General features: G+C 43.8%; 1 protein-coding gene across 2 annotated transcripts in view; it reads right to left on the bottom strand.

The window, feature by feature from the left end:
• LOC120027250 (RNA polymerase II subunit A C-terminal domain phosphatase-like) overlaps positions 1-26,058 on the bottom strand; it is a 119,337-nt gene that overhangs the window by 67,139 nt on the left and 26,140 nt on the right. For both annotated transcript variants that reach the window (XM_038972151.1, XM_038972152.1), the window contains exon 11: positions 24,326-24,488. In XM_038972151.1, the coding sequence (XP_038828079.1) occupies positions 24,326-24,488 (163 nt within the window). The remainder of the gene's footprint in view (positions 1-24,325; positions 24,489-26,058) is intronic.

Here is a 26,058-nt window from a genome sequence, read left to right on the forward strand (position 1 = left end):
TTGAACAGACAGTCACAGACAACCAAACAGGCTCCTCTCTTTCACCTACTACTACCTGTTGTTTGCAAAAACATATGCCTAACTTGAATACATTCAGCATAATCCATCTCTGTACCTGCAGTGGGCAGTGTGGCCGTGCCCCCACGGTTGCCTTGTGATGGGCTCAAATCACTACCCTGCAGAAGCCAGAACGCGGTTCAGAACGTCAGAGTGGTTCACATATGTCTCCTGCAGAGCGGCAGTCTTAACGATCCCCAGAACCAGAGTGGAGTGTGTCGGAAATGGCACCCTATTCCCTACATAGTGCACTACTTTAGACCAGACCATATGGGCCCTGGTCAAAAGTAGTGCAATGCAAAGGAAATAGTGCCATTTGCAGTATAGCCATGACCTTTTCCAGAGGCATCTCTCTTCACACAATGTCATGTTTCTGTGAGTAATAAGCAGTGGTCGAAAAAGTACTCAATTGTCATACTTGAGTAAAAGTACAGATACCTTAATAGAGAATGACTCAAGTAAAAGTCACCCAGTAAAATACTACTTGAGTAAATGTCTAAAAGTATTTGGTTTTAAATATACTCAAAAGTAAATGGAATTTCTAAAATGTACTTAAGTATCAAAAGTCAAAGTAAAAGTATAAACCATTTCAAATTCTTTATATTAAGCAAACCAGACGGCACAATTAAAAAGAAAATGTTTTGACGGACAGCCAGGGTCACACTCCAACACCCAGTCATAATTTACAAACAAAGCATTTGTGTTTTGTGAGTCCTCCAGATCAGAGGCAGTAGGGATGACCAGGGATGTTCTCTTGGTCAAGTGTGTGAATTGGACCATTTTCCTGTCCAAATGTAACAAGTACTTTTGGGTGTCAGGAAAAATTTAGTGAAGTAAAAGTTGGCAAAAATATAAATAGTAAAGTACAAAAACCGACATAAGTAGTACTTTAAAGTATTTTTACTTAAGTACTTTATGCCACTGGTAATAAGGGCCCAAGCAGAGAGAAACAAGCCGCAGCAGCAGCACAGCCTCTCAGAACACCAAAGGGAGGCTGCAGGGAGCCAGAGTATTTCGGAGGCCTCGCTATTACGAGGAGCAGTGAAGCTCCTCGAATATAAAAGGCAATTCAGAACTTTTCTATTGCTGGCTAAAGGCACTGACCTCTCTACCCCTGAATGAGTGAAGCGCACCAGTGAAGAGTAAAGTGTTAGTGCCTTAAGAAAACGATGACTCTAGGGTTTGGACTGCTGTTTCTGCTGTAATTTGCCATGCTCATTCAGCTCTACACCAGTGGTCTAGAAGCTTTAGTAAGAAGCTGAAGAAAGCAGAGGTTGGGGCACTCCACAGGTACACCGTGCTTAACAGAGCCATAAAACGCTCTGAATGTTTATTTATACTAAGCAAAAATATAAAATGCAAGATGTAAATTGTTGGTCCCATGTTTCATGAGCTGAAATAAAAGCGCCCAGAAATGTTCCATACGAACAAAGTATTTCTCTCAAATTGTGTGCACAAATTTGTTTACATCCCTGTTAGTGAGCATTTCTCCTTTGCCAAGATAATCTATCAACCATACTCAGACATGTCACCCATTGAGCATGTTTGGGATGCTCTGGATCGACGTGTACAACAGTGTGTTCCAGTTCCCAGCAATATAGAATTAAATCAAACTTTATTGTCCATCCAGGATGGACATTTTTCTTTGGCATCACCTTCATTAAAAGGATCACATACACATACATTCTCACATCAGACACATTTAAACCAGTCAGTCCATCATGTTGCATCCACTAACAGAGGACATTAATACATTCACTCACAACTGTCCCAACTGCACTAGATAGATAAGTACATATACCGATACAATTTACTTTGCATTTAGTAGTCCAACAGCACAAGGAACGAATGAGTGTTTGAACACATTCTTCTTGGCCATGGGCATTCTGAAGCGCCGGCCAGAGGGAAGCCTCTCCAACTGAGGGTGTAGAGGGCGGGAGGGGTCACCAATGACAGCCAGTGTCTTCTTTTTGGTTGCCTTGTGGAATAGAATGCTCAAACGTGCCTGTGGTCAACCAATTACTTTGCTGGCTGTGTTTACTATTGTGGTCAGTTTGCTTTTGCTCCTCACGCTCAGATGACCATACCAGACTGTCATATTGAACGTGAGGATGCACTCCACCAAGCTGCTGTACACCCTCTCCAGAACATCCTGGCTGACCCCAAACCCCTGTAATTTCCTGATTAAGAACAGGTGTTGGGCTTGCTCTAAAAAAAAATACAGTCTGCATTCTCTGTAAAACTCAGCATATTATCAATTTGTGTCCCTAGATATTTAAAACACTCAACCACCTCCTCTGGTTGGTCGTTCAGAGAGAGTGGTTGGGATATTGGTAAGTTGTTGCCATTGATGATCAGCTCCGTTGTCTTTTCCACATTGATGTGGAGGGCACTTGACCGACACCATTCTTTTTTCTTCTTTTTTTTCTAAATTTTATCCCCTTTTCTCCCCAATTTTCGTGGTATCCAATCGCTAGTAATTACTATCTTGTCTCATCGCTACAACTCCCGTACGGGCTCGGGAGAGACGAAGGTCGAAAGCCATGCGTCCTCCGAAGCACAACCCAACCAAGCCGCACTGCTATTTTAACACAGCGCGCCTCCAACCCGGAAGCCAGCCGCACCAATGTGTCGGAGGAAACACCGTGCACCTGGCCCCCTTGGTTAGCGCGCACTGCGCCCGGCCCGCCACAGGAGTCGCTGGAGCGCGATGAGACAAGGATATCCCTACCGGCCAAACCCACCCTAACCCGGACGACGCTAGCCCAATTGTGCGTCGCCCCACGGACCTCCCGGTCGCGGCCGGCTGCGACAGAGCCTGGGCGCGAACCCAGAGACTCTGGTGGCGCAGTTAGCACTGCGATGCAGTGCCCTAGACCACTGCGCCACCCGGGAGGCGACCGACACCATTCTTGAAGGTTGTTGGTCTGTTTAAAAAAGAAAAAGAAGAGTCCTACCAGAGCCATGTCATCAGAGTACTTACGGCTTCAGCAACTTTGCACAGCCATTGAAGAGGAGTGGGACAACACTACACAGGCCACAATCAACAGCCTGATCAACTCTATGCGAAGGAGATGCGTCAAGCTGCATGAGGCAAATGGCGATCACACCAGATACGGACTGGTTCTCTGATCCACACCACTACTTATTTTTTTATTTTTTTTAAAGGTATCTGTGACCAACAGATGCATATCTGTATTCCCAGTCATGTGAAATCCATAGATTAGGGCCTAATTAATTAATTTCAATTGACTGATTTCCTTATATGAACTGTAACTCAGTAAAATCTCAGAAATTGCTACATGTTGAATTTATATTTTTGTTCAGTGTAGATGGATTGGATTGGAGCTTGTATCCACTTGTTGGACTCCATTCTCAGAATCTATTCAGTCAGGCTACCTTCAGTCCCCTGTATAGATATGACCATGAGCCAGGTACGCACACACCTCAAGACTCAATCTGTTTTGCATGAGTTACCTTGGTTACTGGCCACTTCAAACGCAACGATCCAGACAGGGACAGACATGATAATTGACAGCAGGACTTTAGAATTATCTGACACCCACACAGACAAAGAGATGTACAGCTCTTCCCGCCTCTCGTTCTCCCTTGGACTCATTACGATTTCCTTTCAGTCAATTCACTTCGGTCTGCTTGAATTCTAATGAAAGGACGTGAATGAAAAGCAGTCGACGTGTGGATGGATGTGTATTGATGAAACACAAGCAGAACAGATCAGTTGGATCCGTCAATGTCCATAAGAAGAAAACTACATCAGCTGAACATGTTCTAGACAACACTGCATCGCTTTGATCTATCCCTTAGAGAACACTGGTCGCGTCCGAAATGGCACCCTATTCCCTACGTTTGACCAGGACCCAGTTAGGGTATAGGGTGCTATTTCGCACCCACCCACTGTCTACTAGTGTGTTGCGATTGGGCTTAAAAAGTTGGGAAGGCTCACAGCCAAACCTGTAATGCGAGTGACACAGTTATTGGTCAGTTATTGGTCGGAGGACATGTCAATCAGAGTGATTGACAGACAGGCAGACGAGAGCAGGCTGAGGCACACATCGCTGTCCATGTCTCCTTTATGAACTTCAGTTAACAGGAACAATGACCCAAAACTGAGATGACCCAAAACTGAGAGGAAAAGTATCACAGAGTACTCCTAGACACGAGAGCTGCAAATATATGTTTAAGAGTCAAATGAGGAGGCAGATATAGAAAAATCGCCACCCAAGGCTAAATGTAAAATCCTGCTATGAAATTCAAAGCAAATTACTCATAGGAATCTACATGCAGATCTTGAGTTTGTGACCTGAGCCGTCTAAACTGCTACACAACCTTGGGGTTGGAAACAGCATGGCTTTACAAAGAGTTATGAGACTTGTCACCTCGGTTTTGACCGCATTACACATAATGCACCTTTCTAATTCATATCAGAATTGAATTGCAAGAACAAAACACATTTTATTTGCGCCAAATACAACAGGTGAAATGCTTACAAGCACTTAACCAAGCCCTTATCGGTATAGAAGAAGAATGAAGGCTTATAAGAAGGCCTTAGAAAGCGTATAATATGCTGCTATAGGCAGAAGTGAATGTGATTCTGATGGATCATGATGCTCAACAGGGGCACAAGTGGCTCCCCAGGGAGCTGCAGGGAACTCCAGGTTCAGCGTTATCATTGTGATAATACCTTCAGCTGGGGAGGTGTCACCAGTAGTACCTTGTGAAAGCAGAACTGGTGAGGTGTCGCCATGAAATGTGTTTGATAAAGTACTTCCTCAATAGTAATCTGAGAACAGGAACCTGAAACATTTATCCTAATCATTCAGTGTCTTGTGCCAGATAGGACGGAGCACCTATTGTACTGTACCACGTGTCTCAGAGTCCCATATGGTCTGTCTCTTCAACACTAGAACCGCTCCTTCTCCCGACAGTGGGGCCTGCTCCGCTCCTTCTCCCGACAGTGGGGCCTGCTCCGCTCCTTCTCCCGACAGTGGGGCCTGCTCCGCTCCTTCTCCCGACAGTGGGGCCTGCTCCGCTCCTTCTCCCGACAGTGGGGCCTGCTCCGCTCCTTCTCCCGACAGTGGGGCCTGCTCCGCTCCTTCTCCCGACAGTGGGGCCTGCTCCGCTCCTTCTCCCGACAGTGGGGCCTGCTCCGCTCCTTCTCCCGACAGTGGTGCCTGCTCCGCTCCTTCTCCCGACAGTGGGGCCTGCTCCGCTCCTTCTCCCGACAGTGGGGCCTGCTCCGCTCCTTCTCCCGACAGTGGGGCCTGCTCCGCTCCTTCTCCCGACAGTGGGGCCTGCTCCGCTCCTTCTCCCGACAGTGGGGCCTGCTCCGCTCCTTCTCCCGACAGTGGGGCCTGCTCCGCTCCTTCTCCCGACAGTGGGGCCTGCTCCGCTCCTTCTCCCGACAGTGGGGCCTGCTCCGCTCCTTCTCCCGACAGTGGGGCCTGCTCCGCTCCTTCTCCCGACAGTGGGGCCTGCTCCGCTCCTTCTCCCGACAGTGGGGCCTGCTCCGCTCCTTCTCCCGACAGTGGGGCCTGCTCCGCTCCTTCTCCCGACAGTGGGGCCTGCTCCGCTCCTTCTCCCGACAGTGGGGCCTGCTCCGCTCCTTCTCCCGACAGTGGGGCCTGCTCCGCTCCTTCTCCCGACAGTGGGGCCTGCTCCGCTCCTTCTCCCGACAGTGGGGCCTGCTCCGCTCCTTCTCCCGACATGAAGGTGCCGTGCCCAGTTGATAATAACCCCAATAATTGCCTCGAAACTGAACCTAAACTAATTTCACACATATAACAGATTAAATAAATGAAGTAAAGTATGATGGGGGAGAAAGGGGGAGAATGGGTGCGTTGACGAGAGAGAGGAAGAACGATGCATAAATTATGTAATCACCAATTGTGAATGAAGAACAGGGCTTGCCATGCTATTGTATTAATATATTCTAGTTATAATCTCATAATGGTATTTACCCTATATCAGTCCACCAAATCCACGCAGTTTTATCAGTCTACTCTGGCCAACTTGGAGTACATACACAGTGAGAGCGTGCAGAATTTACAACGGCAAGAAGACCAAGACGAATGGATGCACATGCTGCGTTAGCGTTGCTACAAAATCCAAATGAAAACGACTCAGATGGTGGGGAAGAAATTAACCATGACATCTCTGATGAGATTCTTCTGATTCTGAGCCTCAGCCTGAACCCCCCGAAGACTGAGCGCCAAAAACGTCCAAACGGTACACACCGAGCAGGTACCCGGGCCACCACCAAATGAAACGGTGAGACAGGAGGGGAAGGGACGGCAACGTTTGGGATCCACATTGGGCAGCAGGTGAGCAAGTCTCGGAGAATGTGGTGATGAGGCTTGTGGAACCTTACAATGGCAAGGGGAGAAATGTCACCATGGACAATTTCTTCACTTCACTGTCATTGGCAAACAAGTTTCTTACAAATAAAACAAGCCTAGTTGACACCATGAACAAAGCGAGCTCCTTCCCTCTGCGCAAAACAAGGCACCTGCACTCCACAACGGTGCTGAAGAATGAAAAAACACACTTTACCAATGCAAGGCAAGAAAGAACGTTTAGATCGTGATCACCACGCATACGATAGTTGCCGGTGACGGGGACACAAAGAAAAACGGACACTATTATGAACTACAACCAAACAAAGGTATGTCAATAGTACATAATACGCGTTACCATATATAGATACAGCTCTGCAATGCATTATGCTCTTCTGTACAACACGTGTTGGTTTCCTATGGGGAAATAATCCTCATGTTTTCTCCTCTATTCTGTTTCATATGTTGGTTTGGATGTTTTGGATCAGATGGCACGGCTGTACTCTGAAAGGAGGCACCCACCGCTGGCCTGTTGCGGTGTTCTACAACAAGCTTGACTTGGCTGCTATCAACACACAAGTGTTGTTCAAGCAGTGCATCAACAAAACCATGGCCAGGAGAGACTTCATCATGAGTCAGGCATATGGGCTACGTGAGAAACCAGGGCCAAGGCAGCAGCAAAGATTCCAAGCGAGCCAAAATTGCACACAGCTCCAGGGGAGGAGACAGTGCCAGGCGCACAAAGAACAGAAACCAAGAGACCTGTACCACCTGCAAGCGACATGTTCGTGGGAAGTGTGTCATGCAAGTGAAAGTGGTGAAGATGTGTCGACTGTTCGGACAAGGGATAACCGCTAAATGAAATCCAACTGATGCCACTGCGTGAAAACACACACCATGTAAGCACCTTTGCTCTGATTTACCATGTTACCATGTTCCAACACATACAACTATGAAACAGAAAACATACTGTAACAAAAGCACTCCACAAAGAAAAACATTTGAACAGTTTAATTTGTGGTTTTTCTAGTGTTTTGTTTTTACATATAGCCTACAGTAACATAAACTAATGAAACTTAACACCTTCATGAACACAAGCAAATTATTATTTTAGCAATAGCATATATGAAATGTATTAATTACACTGTTAGAATGTTCCAGTCTGAATGCTGGTTCACTTGAAGGGTCCCTCAAGGCCCAGCGGTTCTAGTTTAAAGGCAGAAGCCCTGGCTCAGTTTGTCTTGGCAGACTTTTGCTTTTCAAAAGAAGCACAATGAATTACCATTATATTTACAATAGAAATATGGATGACTGTAAAGATAAACTTCAAGATGGAAGAGAGAGTGTAGTTTAATGTCTAACTTCGGCTCGTGAAGGGGTGGGGGGGTGAGTGTGCTGAAGGGAAGGAGCCACGGTTGTACAGCGCCACAGAGAGAGGACACATCGTTAACGCAAGTCAAATCATTATCCATTCAACAGCGGTGGTGAGATTCCTTCACAATGGGGCTCAAATCAAAAGCAACACCATCTTTAAAAACGCTGTCCTTGGAGTTGAAAAGAAACCGTTTCAGATGGAGGGAAATGTTTTCAATGTCTTCAGGAGGTAATCTGAAGTACTGTGGAGTCTGGCTGAGAGATAAAAACATTGCTATTTGTTAAGAGACTGGACTGGCTAAGCCATTTACACACAGACTGGGCAATACTCCTGCTAGAGGCAGAGGTTTGACAAAGACCGAGAGAGACTGGGTAGAGGTAGATTGAACTCTCCTACAGACATAGTAAGGTGGATAGACTGACTGGGTAGAGGTTGATTGACTGACACTGGCCAAGGAGAATTCAGGAGGGTCAGTCGATCAGAGCTCAACTTCCTGGCCCACTGCTGTTTGCTCTAGGTTATTAGAGAGAGATTCTGCCCTGAGCAGTCTAAAAGGGAAATGTAAACATCAACATACTTCATTGAGGGGAATATACAACCTTCACTGGCCGCCCAGATGATTGGTTGCTTGATGTGAGCAGGGGAAGAGCCCAAATGCAGTGATGGAGAAGATTACTGATAGAAAAACAGTAAATACTGGAAGGAAAGAACATACGTTTTTTTTTGCAAGTCGCCAGCTTAGACAATTATCGTAGATAATCAAACTCTTTCATGCAGCGTAAACTCATTAAAAACAATCTCCCACAGTCTCTCTGTTTAGCTCCTATAGTTCACTCCCAAACGACAGACAGAAAGAGCTTGTCCCAGCAGGGGCATCACACTAGATACTACAAGGGCGCTTAATAGATTTCACTGTCCACTTCCCCAAACTCAGGAAAGTTTTAACTACCACCTGTCAGTCACAACAAGTACATACTGGAGAAAGAAGAGAAGAAGAAAATGTACCTGAGGTAGAGTGAGACTAGTGAGGTGACAGACACCCACGCTACAGCTGAGCCTCTCTGACAGACAGAGACCTCCACTTCTCTCTCCATCAGTCTTCTCACTGTGCTCCTCGGGGTCAGGGTCAGATCAAAGGCGGTATGCCTCCTCTGTAACACAGCCAAGAGCAGCCTGGCGCCAGTCCAATCCTGATCGGAGCAATTACCCCAGAAGGAAGTTAAATCTTCAAAGCAGCTCAGGATCGTCTTGTCTGTCTGCTCTTAGATTCCAGTCCAACCCTCACAGGGACTCTGCTCTCAGGTGCAGAGATACACAAATATCTCAAATTAAAGGGCATGTAACTCTGCCTCGCTGTCTGATGGGATTTTGTTAAGAGGCACAGATGAACAGCAAAGGACAGGACAACTTATTTTCTCCATTTTACCAAGAGAAATAAGAAAGCAGCTGCAGTGCTATAGGTTAAGCAAGGACTGTTACATCTGATAAAATCCCAAAATATGGTTTATGTGAAAATCAAAAGTTGTAGAAAATCAAAAGAAAGATGTAACCGACAAGGATTAATTCACTTGACATCTAACACCTACTAAAACAGATACCAATATGAACATCTAAATATTGAAAGGGGCCATCTTTCCATGCCCATCTCCTCTCCCTCCTCACAAGTAACAGCTCCAAACAGTCCCACCTCCTAGTATGTTGCCCGGACAGACAGTTGAGTGACTGTTAGTGTTGCTGTCAGGTTGCCAAGGACTGTGTAAATGAGGAACTGATCAGAGGGAATATTCATGGTTCCAGGTTTTGGGACAGATGACAGCGTCGCTCCCCTGGTGATGGAGTGGCCTGGAATGGCCCAGGGACTTTTGTAAATTTACTGATCACTGACGGCAACTGACCCTACAGTACAAACCTCACATAACTCAGACTGGTGTGAGGTTATTAGTCTGTGAGAGGACAGCTAACCCTGTATGGCCAGCTTCAGCACCTTGGACAGCGAGATCAACACTTCATCAGAGAGTAATACTTATACCACAGAGTTAGAACTAAACCAAGATAGACCACTGCCTGTCGTTTCCAATGAGAACAAAGGAGTCATCGTGGGCAGAACAAGCAAGGAGATGGGCAGAGCCAAGCACGCGCTAGCAGAATCCTATTGGCGCGTTCTAGCATGCGTCTGTATATTTCCATGAAGGAACGCTTATTCTGTGAAGTGCACATGTCCAATAACTCAATTTGCCTTTGCACTCCTTCTACACAGCGCAATTTAAAAAAACTTTTTCAAAGGGTAAAGTCTACAAAAACACTTAGTCCACTCTGTTCATAGCAGATTATAGTTTTGGGAACAAAAAACTGTATTGAGAGCAAATGTTTCATAGGTAAGAAAATGAGCAGAATGTCGGCCAAATCCATCTCGTTCCATCAGCTCCCGCTGCCCGCCAGTGGGCTTCCTCTCACTACCATATTTGGTAGTGAGTGGAAACGCCAAGAGGATGCTTCACATTTATACATCCAGTGAAATATCTCTCATTGTTCCATCTGTGCTTAAACTCTCTGCAGCACACACACACACACAATAGAAGGTGGAGAAGATAAGAATTGTAGCCAACACCTACAGGGAAACAGATTAAAGTGAAACCTCTACAAATCTACTCCTGAACACACATCAGTCAGTCCTAAAAAAGGACATCTGATTTCTGATGTGGACGAAGGAAAAAGGTCAGAATGAGTTAGGAACAAAGCAAGCAGTGAAGCAAACACCATCACCTCAATCTGATCAGACACAAAAGGATTATGGGGTGAGACATACAGTGGTGTGGTATTTTAGCATCGGCTCTGCTCTAATCCACTGTGAAGTCTGTCTGCTTGATGTTAAGGGTCAACATGAGAGACTGTCATGGCTGGGTTTGTCCTTTTAGAGACTGGAAACTGATAGGAAAATATTGATGTTGGGATACAATAAGACAAGGTGTATAGGAGGGGTTGGTTGGTGTTTTGTAAAATCAGTAAACCTTTTTCCATAGACTATTTCTTTGCTAGTTATAAACCCAATAGTGAAGAAGATGTAAAATGTACAACTTCTTGACTAAGCTCTCAAAATGGAGAAACACATCTTGCTCTTCAGTTGCAAGGCAATCCTCTCCACATCACTGCATGGCCAACCATAGGACAGTTCACGCCACAACTACATATTAAAAGACACCCATTGATTAAAGAGCCTTTGGCGTTACACATCGAATAGCAGCCTCTCTTATCTGGCCCCGGCAGCTTGGTCAGTTCAGAGGGAGGCTTTAGACCAGCACCTAAATAAAACCAAGCAGCCTGTTTGCATGCAGGCAAATAAACCAAATGAACAGAGCCTCAAACTCTTCATCACAGGCAGGCGACTGGTCTATGGATCGTCTGCCATTTTTCTCAAGGTGATGGGAAACTCTTCTGCTTTGCTACGATTCCCCACCCACAACCTGGGACCTGTTTCAGTCAGAGGCACCCAGAGTGATCAAGATTTTCCCACTGCCTGTCTGACAGGTTGGTTGGCTGGCATAGGCTGATTGGTACAGCCTAGCTTGGTCCCTAGGCCGGAACTCAGAACACAGCCCAATCCTGGAACAATCTGAACCTAGTCCAGCTGGGACAAAGCCAACCAGGAAGGGGAGGGAGAGCCACTCACAGGCATTCATTATGTCTGATTAAAGAGATTACTCAGAAAGCTAGAAACAACACATTTTCACAGACAAAAAGCTTTTTCTTCCCATTGTAGAAACATGGAAATCTTGGATGATCCATGCTGAATTATTTGTATCCCCCCACTGGCCCTTGTCAAATGTGATACATTGATGTCTTCTTCTGGCAGCCTCCTACTCGGTTGGTAGCGTGGAAAAGAGGGGATGGTGAAAAGAGAGGAGGCGAGGGGAAGCACGGGGCTCAGTTCTTGTCATCTGCGGAAGACAGTAGCCCAATCTCCAAAGCTTCTCTGTCTCTATCCTGTGAAGGCAGAGACACAATGGCCATCTCATTACAACCAACTCCGGGGGAGACATTCCTTGACTGCCCCGTTCCCTTCTCTTCTGTACGGAGAGGAGATACAATGAGCCTAATCTCAAAGATAAAGGCTTCTCATTCGCTTGGAGCCAGATGATGTGTCAGTTTTTCGGGGACACGGCATTCTGAGCACTGGTCATGTTTTTCATTTATTTTTCACAAGGCTGTCTCTTCTCTTAGTCATGCTGGGCTTTTGTGCTGGTTTGAAGAGGCGAGGGCTGAAAGCTGAAAAGAGGAGTTGGCCGTCCACTGAAACAAGGACGAACTCTAAAGAATCATTATCAAGTCTGGTTGTGTAATCAAACATCCGACAGATTCACACTGACAAAATTAGTTCTCCTCCGAAAAACGTACACAGAAAGTATTCTGGTAGAGCATTCATTGCAGAGAGCATGGACTAGCTGGCTAATTTCAACCATAATGTGATTCTATCAATCAAAGTAAAGAAAGAGCTGTGTCATGTCCATTCCCTCCCATAGCACTGCAGCAGTGTAAAATCATTTCTCCATTTAAACTTATTTTTGCTAATAGCAAACCATCTTAGCATCTAGCCTTCATTGGGTTATTTCTGGTTGTGAAGTAGCGACCGTATTCTTTCTCCTTCAGGTCAGACGGCTGTCCACTAGGGTCGGACCCCACTGATCTGGTCACTATGTGATCAATAACCTGGAGCATTGAGATCATTGGGTGAGCATGAATCACCATGGTGACCGATGAGTTCTACTAGATGTTGATGTGCTATTAGGTCTCAAAGAAGTCTCTTAGCATCATCACTGGACTTACAATACTTTACAACCACATCTTAAGGAAAGAAGTTGCTAACTAGCGTTAGCGCAAATGCTAACTAGCGTTAGTGCAATGACTGGAAGTCTATGGTAACAGCTAGCATGCTAGTTGTTACCATCGACTTCCTGTCATTGAGCTGACGCTAGTTAGCATTGGCTCACAAAACTACCTCCAACTTCCTTCATACTGGACGCAGAGACATTGTCAAAATCCCGAAGTATCTCTTCAAAGGTCACCACGTTTTTTTTGTCATTGCACTCACGCAATTTACATATCTAGACTTCATGCTTTTGATCATTGCCATTATAACTTAACACAAGTAACAGGCTTACATGATGAAACTACATTAAATCAGGAAAGTATTCAAATATATGTTAAATGATATCAAAACATCAGCTCTTTGATGAGAATCTGAAACAAATTGGCAATACTGGCTAGGCATAAAATTAACTATCCATGTCTTGTAATATAGCTGTTTAAATAAATGTAAAGAATTGCAACAGTGTTGCACAGGGTATAGTGAGAACCCAGTGATGTGTGAATGGAGCCCCCTACCTCTATAAGAGACCATTAGAAGAATGGTAATAATCTTGTTATGTCTGTAATGTAGCTAGTAACTACTGCATATCCACAACATTAGTGTACATTCAGCTGTCATGATACTGTGCATTTAAGCAATCATGGTATAAGTTCAAGATGAATCAAAAAGACATGCCCTATGCTAAGACCACCTTCAACACTGAAATATATACCTTAAAGGAGTAGGCCACTATTTTACAACATGATGTCAGGTTCTTCACCCTGAAAGTAGGCTATGGGGCAGGATAAATTGTAATCCATAGTTTGGCTTTCTTTGAACAGACACTACAATCTTCAGCTAACTTTAGCCACCGCTAGCTAAAAACCTATGGAAGGGATTGGGTCATGTGATTCCCCATGAGCAAAATCAACACCATATAATGGTTCGGATGTTTCTTAAAGGTGATTTGGCCATTAAAAAAATGCCCCCATCATTACCATTGAGTTTTAGCTAGCGGTGGCTATAGTTAGCTGAAGTTTGTTGTGGCTGTTTAAGAAAAACCAAGCCATGGATTGCAATTTCTCCTGACCCATAGACTACTTTCAGGGTGAGGAATCATCTACCATGTTGTAAAATAGTGAACTACTCCTTCAATAGGTTCTAGCCTTTTTTGTTGTTGTCCACGACTAAATGGAGGGGGTGGAATAATCTCAATTCTGATCACAAACAAAAATCCCTGAGTAAAGTATGAGTAGTCAGCCCATGCGAATATCAATCTGTGTAGCGTTGTTGATTAATGTTGATCAGTCGCGGCACGCAGTCTGAAAGTTAGGCTGTTGGGAGCAGAGCAGATTTACGCCCTTCGGCTGTCTGGCTCTCCCTTTCATGATTTATTCAAGACAGTCGGAAAGATTTTTGTTGCGTGAAGAAGATGGAAGGGGAGGGGAACAAAATGCATAAACGAGGGGAAAAGTGGATTGTGGCTTAAATTTTCCCTTTCCTCCAGATCAGAGGGAGTACTATACAGTGGTGGTCATTACCGGGAGGGTGGGCCGTGTTTACACCGGGTGGGCGAGGCTGTGTCTGTCTGATGCTTATCACAGGAAGGCGCAGTTGTATCTGTCTAATTCGTATTGAGGTGTGAAAGGCGAGAGGCAGACAGCGACCTGGAACAAAGCTGATAAGGGAGGAGACCCATTTTTCAAGCACTCCACACATTTCTTGGTAACAAACTATAGTTTTGGGAAGTCGGTTAGGACATCTACTTTGTGCATGACACGTAATTTTCCCAACAATTGTCACTTATAATTCCCTGTATCACAATTCCAGTGGGTTAGAAGTTTACATACACTAAGTTTACTGTACCGTTAAACAGCTTGGAAAATTCCAGAAAATTATGTCATGGCTTTAGAAGCTTCTGATAGGCTAATTGATATCATTTGAGTCAATTGGAGGTGTACCTGTGGATGTATTTTAAGGCCTACCTTCCAACTCAGTGCTTCTTTGCTTGACATCACGGGAAAATCAAAAGAAATCAGCCAAGACCTCAAAAAAATAAATAAATTGTAGACCTCCACAAGTCTGGTTCATCCTTGGGAGCAATTTCCAAAAGCCTGAAGGTACCATGTTCATCTGTACAAATAATAGTACGCGAGTATAAACACCATGGGACCACGCAGCCGTCATACTGCTCAGGAAGAAGACGCGTTCTGTCTCCTAGAGATGAACATACTTTGGTGCGAAAAGTGCAAATCAATCCCAGAACAACAGCAAAGGACCTTGTGAAGATGCTGGAGGAAACGGGTACACAAGTATCTATATCCACAGTAAAGTCCTATATCGACAACCTGAACAGCTGCTCAGCAAGGAAGAAGCCGCTGCTCCAAAACCGCCATAAAAAAGCCAGACTACAGTTTGCAAATGCACATGGGGACAAGGATCGTACTTTCTGGATCAAAATAGAACTGTTTGGCCATAATGACCATCGTTATGTTTGGAGGAAAAAGAGGGAGACCTGCAAGCCAAAGAACACCATCCCAGCCGTGAAGCACGGGGGTGGCAGCATCATGTTGTGGGGGTGCTTTGCTGCAGGAGGGACTGGTGCACTTCACAAAATAGATGGCATCATGAGGCAAGAAAATTCTGTGGATATATTGAAGCAACATCTCAAGAAATCAGTCAGGAACTTAAAGCTTGGTTGCAAATGGGTCTTCCAAATGAACAATGACCTCAAGCATACTTCTAAAGTTGTGGCAAACTGGCTTAAGGACAACACAGTCAAGGTATTGAAGTGGCCATCACAAAGCCCTGACCTCAATCCTATAGGAAATTTGTGGGCAGAACTGAAAAACCGTGTGCAAGTAAGGAGGCCGCCAAACCTGACTCAGTTACACCAGCTCTGTCAGGAGAAATGGGCCAAAATTCATTGTGGGAAGCTTGTGGAAGGCTACCCAGAACCTTTGACCCAAGTTAAACAATTTAAAAAGGCAATGCTACCAAATACTAATTGAGTGTGTAAACTTCTGACCCACTGGGAATGTGATGAAAGAAATAAAAGCTGAAATAAAATCGTTCTCTCAACTATTATTCTGACATTTCACATTCTTAAAATAAAGTGGTGATCTTAACTGACCAAAGACAGGGAATTTTTACTAGGATTAAATGTCAAGAATTGTGAAAAACTGAGTTTAAATGTATTTGGCTAAGATGTATGTAAATTTCCGACTTCAACTGTACCCCTCATTACACAGACTAATGAGCAGCTTGACTCACCATTGGGTAACTGATGTGATGCGACCAGTAACAGTCAATTCTCCTGAGGGAGTCAAAAGGGACTGAACACTCAGTAAGTCAAAGGGAAACTCTGGCCTTGAAGGACATAACGACAGTGTAGTTCGTTAGCATTCATTAGTACAAGATGTGCCAAGTGACATGGCTGACTGGAGGAAAACATAGGATATACTGCAACTCAGTCCAGAACAGTTCTAATTAGTCAGAGGGAAAATACCTGGGTTCAAATAGTATTTGAAATCTTGCTGCTGTAGCCAGTCAAATCAGATTAGAACTCAACCCAAGAGCTTCTGAGGACACGGAGACATCACGTACTGGTGAGATGCTTACATCTCATGCTTCTACACCTGCATTGCTTACTGTTTGGGGTTTTAGGCTGGGTTTCTGTACAGCACTTTGATATATCAGCTGATGTAAGAAGGGCTATATAAATAAATGTGAATACCTCCTGATCCAATTAGACACTGGGGGATGAATCCTGTCTGTCCTCTGGTTTTTACTGACACATAAAACAAATGTCTGATCAGCCATGACTACACGCCAGTAAACACCCTATCAGATCAGATAGGATGACCGCAGGCAGTGTAGGATTGATCAGGTACACAATGCCAACCGGGTTATAGGAGTTTATGGCCGGGAGGTGCAAGCAGTGTCCTATAGCATAATGCTAAGTAGTCTTCCATGAGCCTTGGGTTGTGCAAGTTGGAACGACTTACTGGAGCAGGAGCCTTTCTCCTGTTTCTGTAGCGTGAGGCAGCTTGATGTACAAGCACACTCCCTGGACAGGATGCCAGTCAATCGCAGGGCCTTACCACAAATATATCTCTTTAATGCTGAGTGCTAAGCAGCGACACACCGGAACATATTTTTACAGTCTTTGGTATGACTCGGCCGGGAATCGAACTCCCATCCTTCCAATCTCAGAGCGGACACAAACCACAAGGACAGTGAAATTGTGGCGTAATGCTAAAGGGCTGGATAACTAAACCGCTAAGAAGCCAACAAGGCTGAATGGTCAAAGAACATAAAGTTCACCTACTCCAGATAGATAGGCTAAAGCGGATGACGGCATAACTGCTAGCAGGGGTTTCTGGCAGAATGCTAAAGCCTCGCTAATCACAGTGGTAACAAGGCTGCATGAGTTCTAAAGTAAAGGTCACCCAGTTGGCATACGACACACCACCAGGCAACCGTATACATTTGGCTGCTTCTCGTAAACTGAGACATCCAGGGATGGAACCAGCCCTGACATTTTAAATGTGAGTCAGCAGCCAGCCTACCTGACAGAGAAGACTCAGTGTGCGTCACAAATTGCACCCTATACCCTGTATACAGCGCATTCGGAAAGTATTCAGACCCCTTGACTTTTTCCACATTTTGTTACGTTACGAAATTTTGTCAGCCGGTGATTGTCAAGCAAATAAATAGTCAGTCTCATGGTAATTGACCGTTAATTAAAGTCTAATAAATCCATGTAATATAGCCTACACCTTCACAATAAATCCATTATTTTTATTTTGAAATCCAGTTAAAAAAAAATATTGCTGAAAGAAAAAGTACCAGAGTACCACTGAACAATGAAAGACACTTTCTACACAGAGTACCTCCTAAGGGACACCAATCTAATACAGAGCAGAATACACAGCTAAAACACAGGGGACAGAATAAGCATCAGACTGAGATTCGAAGGGACTTCGAAGAGAACGTTAGTTAGGCCATATGTTCTTTATGACACACACACGGCTGAAGGTTGAAGACATTCTTGTAAACCTTGGTTCACTCCATGTTCATTATTGCCACACAGGCATTCCCTGTATATATAAAAAAAAAAGAGAAATACACTTATGTGAATTGACACTCACCCAGCCACACCCACAAGGAGCTGATATTAATTTACTTCGTACCTCCAGGATGTTGACATGTTTTTTGTGTGATATATGCTCCAAATAATGCTTGATTCTGCAGTGGTTTTACATTTAAAAAAAAAAATTATGTTCATTTCATATAAAGCAATAAAAAGTCATGTGCTCAGTTCTAGTAGGATTTTAAGCAGAATATGTCTTGATGCTGTCTGCAGCATGATCAATTTTCTAGCACGCACATATGATAGACAGTTTGTATTTATTATGGATCCCCATTAGCTGCTGCCAAAGCAGAAGCTACTCTTCCTGGGGTCCAGCAAAATGTCTCTGAAGCCGCTGTGCTCAGCCGGAGAGCGTGGCTCAATCCTTCATTGTGATTTATTGATTCATTGCGGCCAGCAGTTCAAACAAAAAAGAAATGATTATTCTCGAGTCAATAAAAATAGTTGTTCAAAAAGAATGAATCGTTTGCAAACTGCACATCCCTACCACAGATTTCCCTGCTATCGCTTTGGCCATGCTTATCTGCCGACTTCCGCTGCTGTGGTGGCTGTACGGACATTCTTTGCACATGCCTTGCTGATTCGAACTTCCTCTTGTGTTCCTGAACAACAATTCGCCCCCACTTTCATGTAAAATAGGGATGGGCAACTGGCAGCCGCCATTTTGTAGGCACGCGGATCAATTTCCAAACTCAGTCAGGGTCTGAACTACTTGCACATCATCATCTGCACATCTATCACTCCAGTGTTAATGCTAAATTGTAATTATTTCGCCACTATGACCTATTTATTGCCTTACCTCCATAATCTTACTCCATTTGCACACACTGTACATTGATTTTTCTATTGTGTTATTGACTGTACTTTTGTTTATCCCATGTGTAACTCTGTGTTGTTGTTTTTGGTCGCACTGCTTTGCTTTATCTTGGCCAGGTCGCAGTTGTAAATGAGAACATGTTCTCAACTAGCCTACCTGGTTAAATAAAGGTGAAAAAAAACAACACTTACTGTTGAGAGTTACAATAGTAAATGTGGTTGTGCATAAGCAGTTTCTCTCGTTATGTCACTCAATTACCAATGTCAGCTAAAATAATTTTAGATTGATAAATTAGCTGGCTAGACTAAATTTGTAGTAATCGTCGTCAAATTACCGATTCCGTTAGTCATGCCGATTACATTAGTCAATCTCACTCAGATATCATATTAAAAACTGCAAACATTTCTTTCTCTCCTCCATATAGAACAATTTGTAGAATTTCAGAAAATTAGTGGCACAATTGCAAAGTCTTCTCCGATCCATGACAAAACGTGTAGAATTGCAGACCCGCGAACCACTGCAGCCCCTCAAGATGAGTTCATATTTTTTGTGGACCCGACCTCCTTCCAAATTGCACATCTCTGATGTAAAACATTTGGAAATAGTTTTGCACGGTCTTCAGCTGTGCCAACTGTTGGTAAATGAGATGGATTCCTGTTCATTGTTCTGCCTGTCATCAAATGTCAGCTTCACATGCGGAAAATAACTTTTGTTCATATGTGGTTTGATTGGGTGGTTTCCCACGGTAACAGTGCTCAAAATTGCAAACCCTCTTTTGATTGGACTATTTTATGCGGTAAAAGTGTGGTGATTGGTCAAAATTGCGAGCTCTCGCATAATGTGTGTGGATTGGTTGATTTTACATTGAATTATGCAATCGCAGAATCCTGGAGGGACTGAAAAATATACAGTATAATGCAGCTACGGTTTGGGAGAATGTGTCTGTCTGCTACAATTCTGGCGTTTGGCTTCTAAAGCCCTCTGAGCTTTAAGTCCTACCATCCAAAATGTCACATTTACACAACAACACCGCTGGTCTTTAGGAAACAATACCCACATTCCTTCCTGTTCATGGGCCATCACACAACAAATCACAGCACTCCATCTACAGTGATAACTGAGGTTTGTGAGCAGATAAGACTGGCCTTTGAGTCACAATAGAAAAATCAACGGCAGGTCTGAACCTCTTGAATGACCATTCAATTGTTTTAATGCCGCCATGGAATCGATTACCATGAAAAAACCTTTAGGTGACCGCCAAAGTAGCAAAAAGCCCCAGAATGCTTGATATAGGGGGGGAAATATTTTATTCCACTCAAGTCACACGTGGGAGTTAGCCTGTCTCATACAGACACAAGTAAATTAATTGCAAATTAACCTGAACATCCTAAGCACATGTTTTTGTTTTGTCTGTTACATGTAACCAAGCCCTGCTTCTTGACCGTCTCCCACGTTAAGGAACGATAGATGGTGTAAGATGGATAGACCCGTTACTCATTCTCCATTTCTATAGGATCTCAGTACCCGTCTCTCTGTAGGAGCGTCCTGTAGATCAGTGATCACCACATTAGCAAGCCCATTCCTCAGCCTGTCTGACAGACCTGATGCCATATGCTGCTGAGAACAGACTTAATAAAACTCTCCTCCTCTCGGTTCGGCTGTAGTAATCGATCACTAACATGCTTCCCTGGCAACATCAAGTCTGGTCAAATCAGGTAAGATTTGACTTCATCATTAAAAGTTTGACTTCCCTCAGGCCAACCACTAATATTTAACACATCAATGCAGGCAGATTACTGACAGTAATGAAAATGGCTGGTAGCTCAGTGACAGGGCACCAAGACTTCCTGATATATGGATGTTTTTGACCACTCATTTACCTGCTATAAACACTAACTGATATTCAAATCGGGACTCCTGCAGGACTCAAGTCTAAAATAAGCTGACATTTATAAAACTAAAATTGGTCACCACACCTTACTGGATTTAACATTGCGGAACCAATTTTCTTTTTTGTAAACTTAAGTTTAATTGTAAACATTTTGAAAAGACAAATGTCATGGACAAAATTGGCACCCCGGAGCTAGTACTTGGTTGCACAGCCTTTGGCCACGATAACCGCAGACAAATGCATTTTCGTAGCCATCAATGAGCTTGGTGCACCTTTCTACTGACAATTGACCAACCTTTAGGCAGCAAACTGCTCTAATTCTTCAATATTTGAGGGGTTCCCTCCACCAACTGCTGTTTTCAGATCTCGCAATAGGTTTTGGATGTGATTCAGAACTGGACTCTTCCCTGGCCACACCAGAACAGTCCAGCCACTATTCCTAAACATGCCTAGGAGCTTTTTTACGTGTGTTTGGGGGTCGTTGTCTTGCTCGAAGACCAAAAACAGTCAATTGAGACCCAGTTTTTAGACACTGGCTTAAACATCGGACTACACAATACCTGATAATCTGCTGATTTCATGATGCCTTGCGCACGTTCAAGGCTCCCAGCTCCAGAGGCCGCAAAGCAACGCCACAGCATTATCAAACCTCCCTGCGTTTGATTGTAGGGAGGGTGATATATTCTTTGAATGAGAAAACGGCTACGTTAAAGAAGGATGGGAGAGGCTTAATGACCATTCTAACACAGGCTCAGTGAAGCTTGATAAGAACAAACCAATTGGTTCAGAGACCCGATAGGAGAGAACACTGAAAACAGTGATGTTAGATAACAGTGATGTTAGATAACAGACTAGAACAACAGTTAAAAGGATGGAATGTGAAAGTTGTGATGGTTGATAACACAGCGAACTAGGAGAAAACGGGTTAGTAACGCCATACTGAAATGACTTCAGAGACATGGAGATGAACGAACATGGTACGATATTGGACATGGGATGTATAATATACCATTAAACATCTAGTTGTTACTGATATCTGTACATGCAAAAAGCATGTGACAAAAAAGGAGCAAAATGTACTGATGGGAAGGCCTCATGGTTCATAGACGTAATGTAATAACATTGTGGAAAACAGTGATCCACATCCCCACACAGCCCTTCTGAGCACCTTCTCAGAAAGGAGATTTAGACAGGAACTGGAAAACAGAAACAGAGGGGTACCAATCCAAAATACAGAAGTAAGAAGAGCTTTTGGTTTTGATTTGGCATTTTATTTGTGGTGCAGCCTGAGCCTCCATTCAACACTTTAAACTAAAAAAGACCAAAGACAAGAACGAAAGAAAGAAAGATCTCCTCATGGAAGATTCTGACGCAGCAGCAGTGGAGAACCGTAGCCCGTGGCGACCAGGGTTGCCAAACATCGTCGTTCAGTTGAACTCATAAACAGACCGAGTGAATGTCTGCAGTCTCTCTTGATGCGTGTCTGAAATGGCACCCTATTCCCTATGTAGTGCACTACTTTTGACCAGAGCTCAGGGTACCCCTCTAAAGAGAATGTGTTCTCAATGACGTACCTAAAGGCAAACTCAATAAAGGGAAAGGGGTGCTATTCTAGACACAGCCATGATCCCTTTCTGCAGTCTCCTGGTTCACAACAAGCCCTTCATCAATCACAGCGTGACCAATCAGTAACATCTAAAACAGATCCAAACTCATAACTGGAACCCATTTGTCGTGACAAGCCGTCTGACCTGTGCTAGTGTCAAGGTCAGGGGGACAGAGAAAGAGAGGTGGCGTGAAGGATAGAGGGAGAGAGCGAGAGAAACTTCATAAAAGAAGAGTATCATAAAAGTGCCTTCAGTCATATTCTATATGGCAATAATAAAACCCAGGTCAACGTCACACAGATTTCCATCATGAGCGTCGCTCCTGTTTTTATTCAGCCCATCATTCATCAGATTCTCATTCCTTTCACCTCGTCTCTCTCCAAATAACTTGAAAAGCCACATGTCCACAAAATGACAAGAGGCATTCAGCCAGTGTAAGGGGACAGAATACCGATTAGAACAGCTCAATAAAACACTAGCCTTTATATACAAATTACTTCTGTCTGACTGTGTGTGGGTCAATAATAATGGCTGAATGCCAGACAGCTCAACCTCAAAAACAGACGTCGAGGCATCAAACAGACTCCGTTTTAAACAGCCCATTCAGTTAAAACGTGTTGGGTGACGAGGAGCTTCTCTTACCAGCCAGCCAAATGTAGGAGGACTGAGAGTTGGGCTTCCTGGAGAATCAATTTAAACTCTGTGGTGCCGTCATCATTTGGGGCGGCAGGTAGCCTAGTGGTTAGAGCGTTGGGCCTGTAACCGAAAGGTTGTTGGATCGAATCCCCGAGCTGACAAGGTGAAAATCTGTTGTTCTGCCAGGTAACCCACTGTTCCCCAGTAGGCCGTCATTGTAAATAAGAATTTGTTCTTATTTGTTCTTGCCTAGTTAAAAAGTTTAATAAAAATACAATTTAAATCATTAGCAATGCAATCAGCAGAGTCTTACAACACACGAGACCAGTGAGTGAGAGAGCAGAGAACATAAGCACCAACGCGGAGGTAGAGAAACTTGACTTAGAAGAACAATACTTTTATTGTCCATTGTCAGAGTGCGCCAGCTTGTAGTCCTAAAACCCGGAAATAAGTTACCTCAGATTCGTTCAGGCATCTCCATGGGAAAAATGAATGGGGAATGAATAGGGTTTTGGAATAAACGCAGGAAATAAGGGCCGAGGTTAACACAGGCTTAGGAGATGTTCTGTCCTATGAGATAATAGCAGATCTTTATGAATGATATGCTTGGTGCATTTTATAATTACATAAACTCTTCAAAATTCACAAAGTGGCATTAGCTGATGAAGATTCTCATAGAACAAAATGTATAAGATCTCCTACACCTGTGTTTATCACAGACTTTCCACGTTTATCCAAAAACGGCATTCATTTTCCTCATATGCTTTGTCCAACGAACCATGGCAGAGTTAGACACCATTACTATTACTCTATTTTCTGAACAAGCAGAGAACTGACCGATTCTTTTTTTCAGGCAGACTCTGGACAGCCTGAAAAGAGAAAGCTGCTGGAGAGGACCCAGGAGTCTGTCCCGACACATTAGCAGCCATCAGACGTCACTAAACACCATTATCTAGCTTCGAGGCTGGAGGTGCACAGCCTGCACACATTAGTGGATGTACAAGGAAAAACAGCACTATAATCACTGTGTGTGTGTGTATGCGTGTATCCTTTCCTTAAAGAGAGAGATGGAACATCAAAAGGTGCACTGATGTTTTTATGTCTGAGTGTAGTTATGTGTGTGTATATATGTGTGTGTATAGTTCTGTTTGTATGGCAGATATTGAAGCTCAGATTAGCACATAGCGCAGAGAGCCCACCGCACTGCTGTAACCCGGCCAGGAGACTATAGAATCTGTTGTCACAGAGTCCTTGTGAGACACAGTACAGGTAGTGTTCATGGCAGAATGTATTTTTCATGGTCCTTCGAACCAGATCTTTAAGTATTTCATTCAGTGTGCATACATCTTTTTTTAAATTGTGGTAGGTACAATGTGTGTGTGTATATATGGTATATACTAGTGGCCATATATATATATATATATATATATATATATATATATATATATGGCCACTAGTATATACCATATATATACCATATATATACCATATATATATATATATATATATATATATGGCCACTAGTATATACCATATATATATATATATATATATATATATATGTGTGTGTGGGTGTGTGTGTGTTCCTCACCTCCTTATCCATGCTGTCCAGGTCTTCTTTACAGAATGTGTAGAGAGGGTTGGTCTCTGACATGCTGGGCTGGCGTTCCCTCCGGCGGCAGGAGGGTCCAGGCTGCTCCTCGTCTCGACTGGAGGGACCCGCCGTCTCCCCCTGCTGGTCCTTCTGACCCCCCCTGGTCACATCACAACAAACAACCATCAGCCAGACACAAACATCTCCAACTATTACCTAATTAGCCATAAACTCATTGTGAATCCCCATGAGATAACTGGGGCCTTCTTAACACTGGTGGTCTGAAAGAAGAAGAGACAAACACCCTTTGTGTGATTATAATTACATTCAGCCTCCAGAACAGACACACGTTTCCATTATGTTCTCAACTCCTAGTAGAGGCTCAGGCTTACGGCCTTAGAGGGTAGCTGGAGTATACAGATAATATACAACCATACTAGACATTTATACAAGTCCTGTTAAAAGGCAGGTGAAATGTGGTCGGCCACATATATATCTACCCCCCAACTCCATTTGTCTCCAAGTTTGTGTGCGTTTCCAAAGATATGGGAGAAAGTCAAGGACAGGTGTTACGTAGGAAGGATACAGTAAAACTATACATTCATATAATCAAAAAGACAGATGCTACCCATTAAACTTTCCGTTTTTAATCTAGGACAACGTCGACACGTAGCAGGACACACAATCTGTGATGTGTACCACAGAGTGGAGGGGGAGAACAAGTAGGGAGGAGAGATCTACTGGGATTGTAGGAAATTACAGATATATTCCCTTCATTTTACACCAAGCAGGATACATAACATGTTCTAAATGAAGTCTACTCAAAATAATAATATAGCCCTTCATTGATGAACCTGATTGGTCTATTTCAGCAAGGTCCTCCTGGCCAGTCACATTGTGAAGGACGTTTGGACATCACAGCCACTTCTCCCAATGGCTGGTATTTGCTACTGTTTCGCATTATACAGATAAAGGAGAACCCAGAAGCGGCCTGTCCTTGAATAAGCTACAAGGAGCTCCTGAGAAGCGAGGCTTAGAGAACATGTTTTGCTAAATGTTTAGGCTATAGGATATCTTAGGACAGCCAAGCTGAGGCTGTGTATGGAGCCAAGGTGAGGCTGGGAAAATAATTAGAGCCCGACCAATAACAAATAAACTAGGATGAAAAAAGGGAATCTCATGCGGCTCTGAACACTAGTGGCCATTCTCATGATGTGTCATTATTGTCACAACGTATGAAATCAACATTTGAAGCATGGTTACTGGACAATTGCACTTTTGGATAGCAACTTAATGAGAATTCGGTGTGGGGAAAGTATGCTTTTTAATTTCCCCGCAGTAAAACATCGTATCGGCAGATATCGGTAAGTTTTAGTACCCCGCAAAAATAGGAATCCGACCCCAAAAGAAACACCAGTCGGGCTTTAAAAAAAAAAAAGAATTGCTCTTTAGGAAGACTGGCACGTCTCACAACTATCATGTTGGAGGACCTCATTGAGAACAGGGGTGTATCTAGCTGAGGATAAACAGATGAGACTGGCTGGGCCCTCTGAGTGGTGATGTAGAGAGGAATGTTTCTCAGAAACTGAGAAAGTAAGTATTGAGAGATTAAGTGGTGAATTACACTCCGCATCACCCAGGATGCACTGCAGGCGGCAGCACTTCCTCCTGGCGGTCTCCAATTTGGTGAGGAGCTTCATGTGATGATTCCACTCTAAAACTCAGCTTTC

The sequence above is a fragment of the Salvelinus namaycush genome, chromosome 32 (genome assembly GCF_016432855.1).
Source record: "Salvelinus namaycush isolate Seneca chromosome 32, SaNama_1.0, whole genome shotgun sequence".
Classification (NCBI taxonomy): domain Eukaryota; kingdom Metazoa; phylum Chordata; class Actinopteri; order Salmoniformes; family Salmonidae; genus Salvelinus; species Salvelinus namaycush.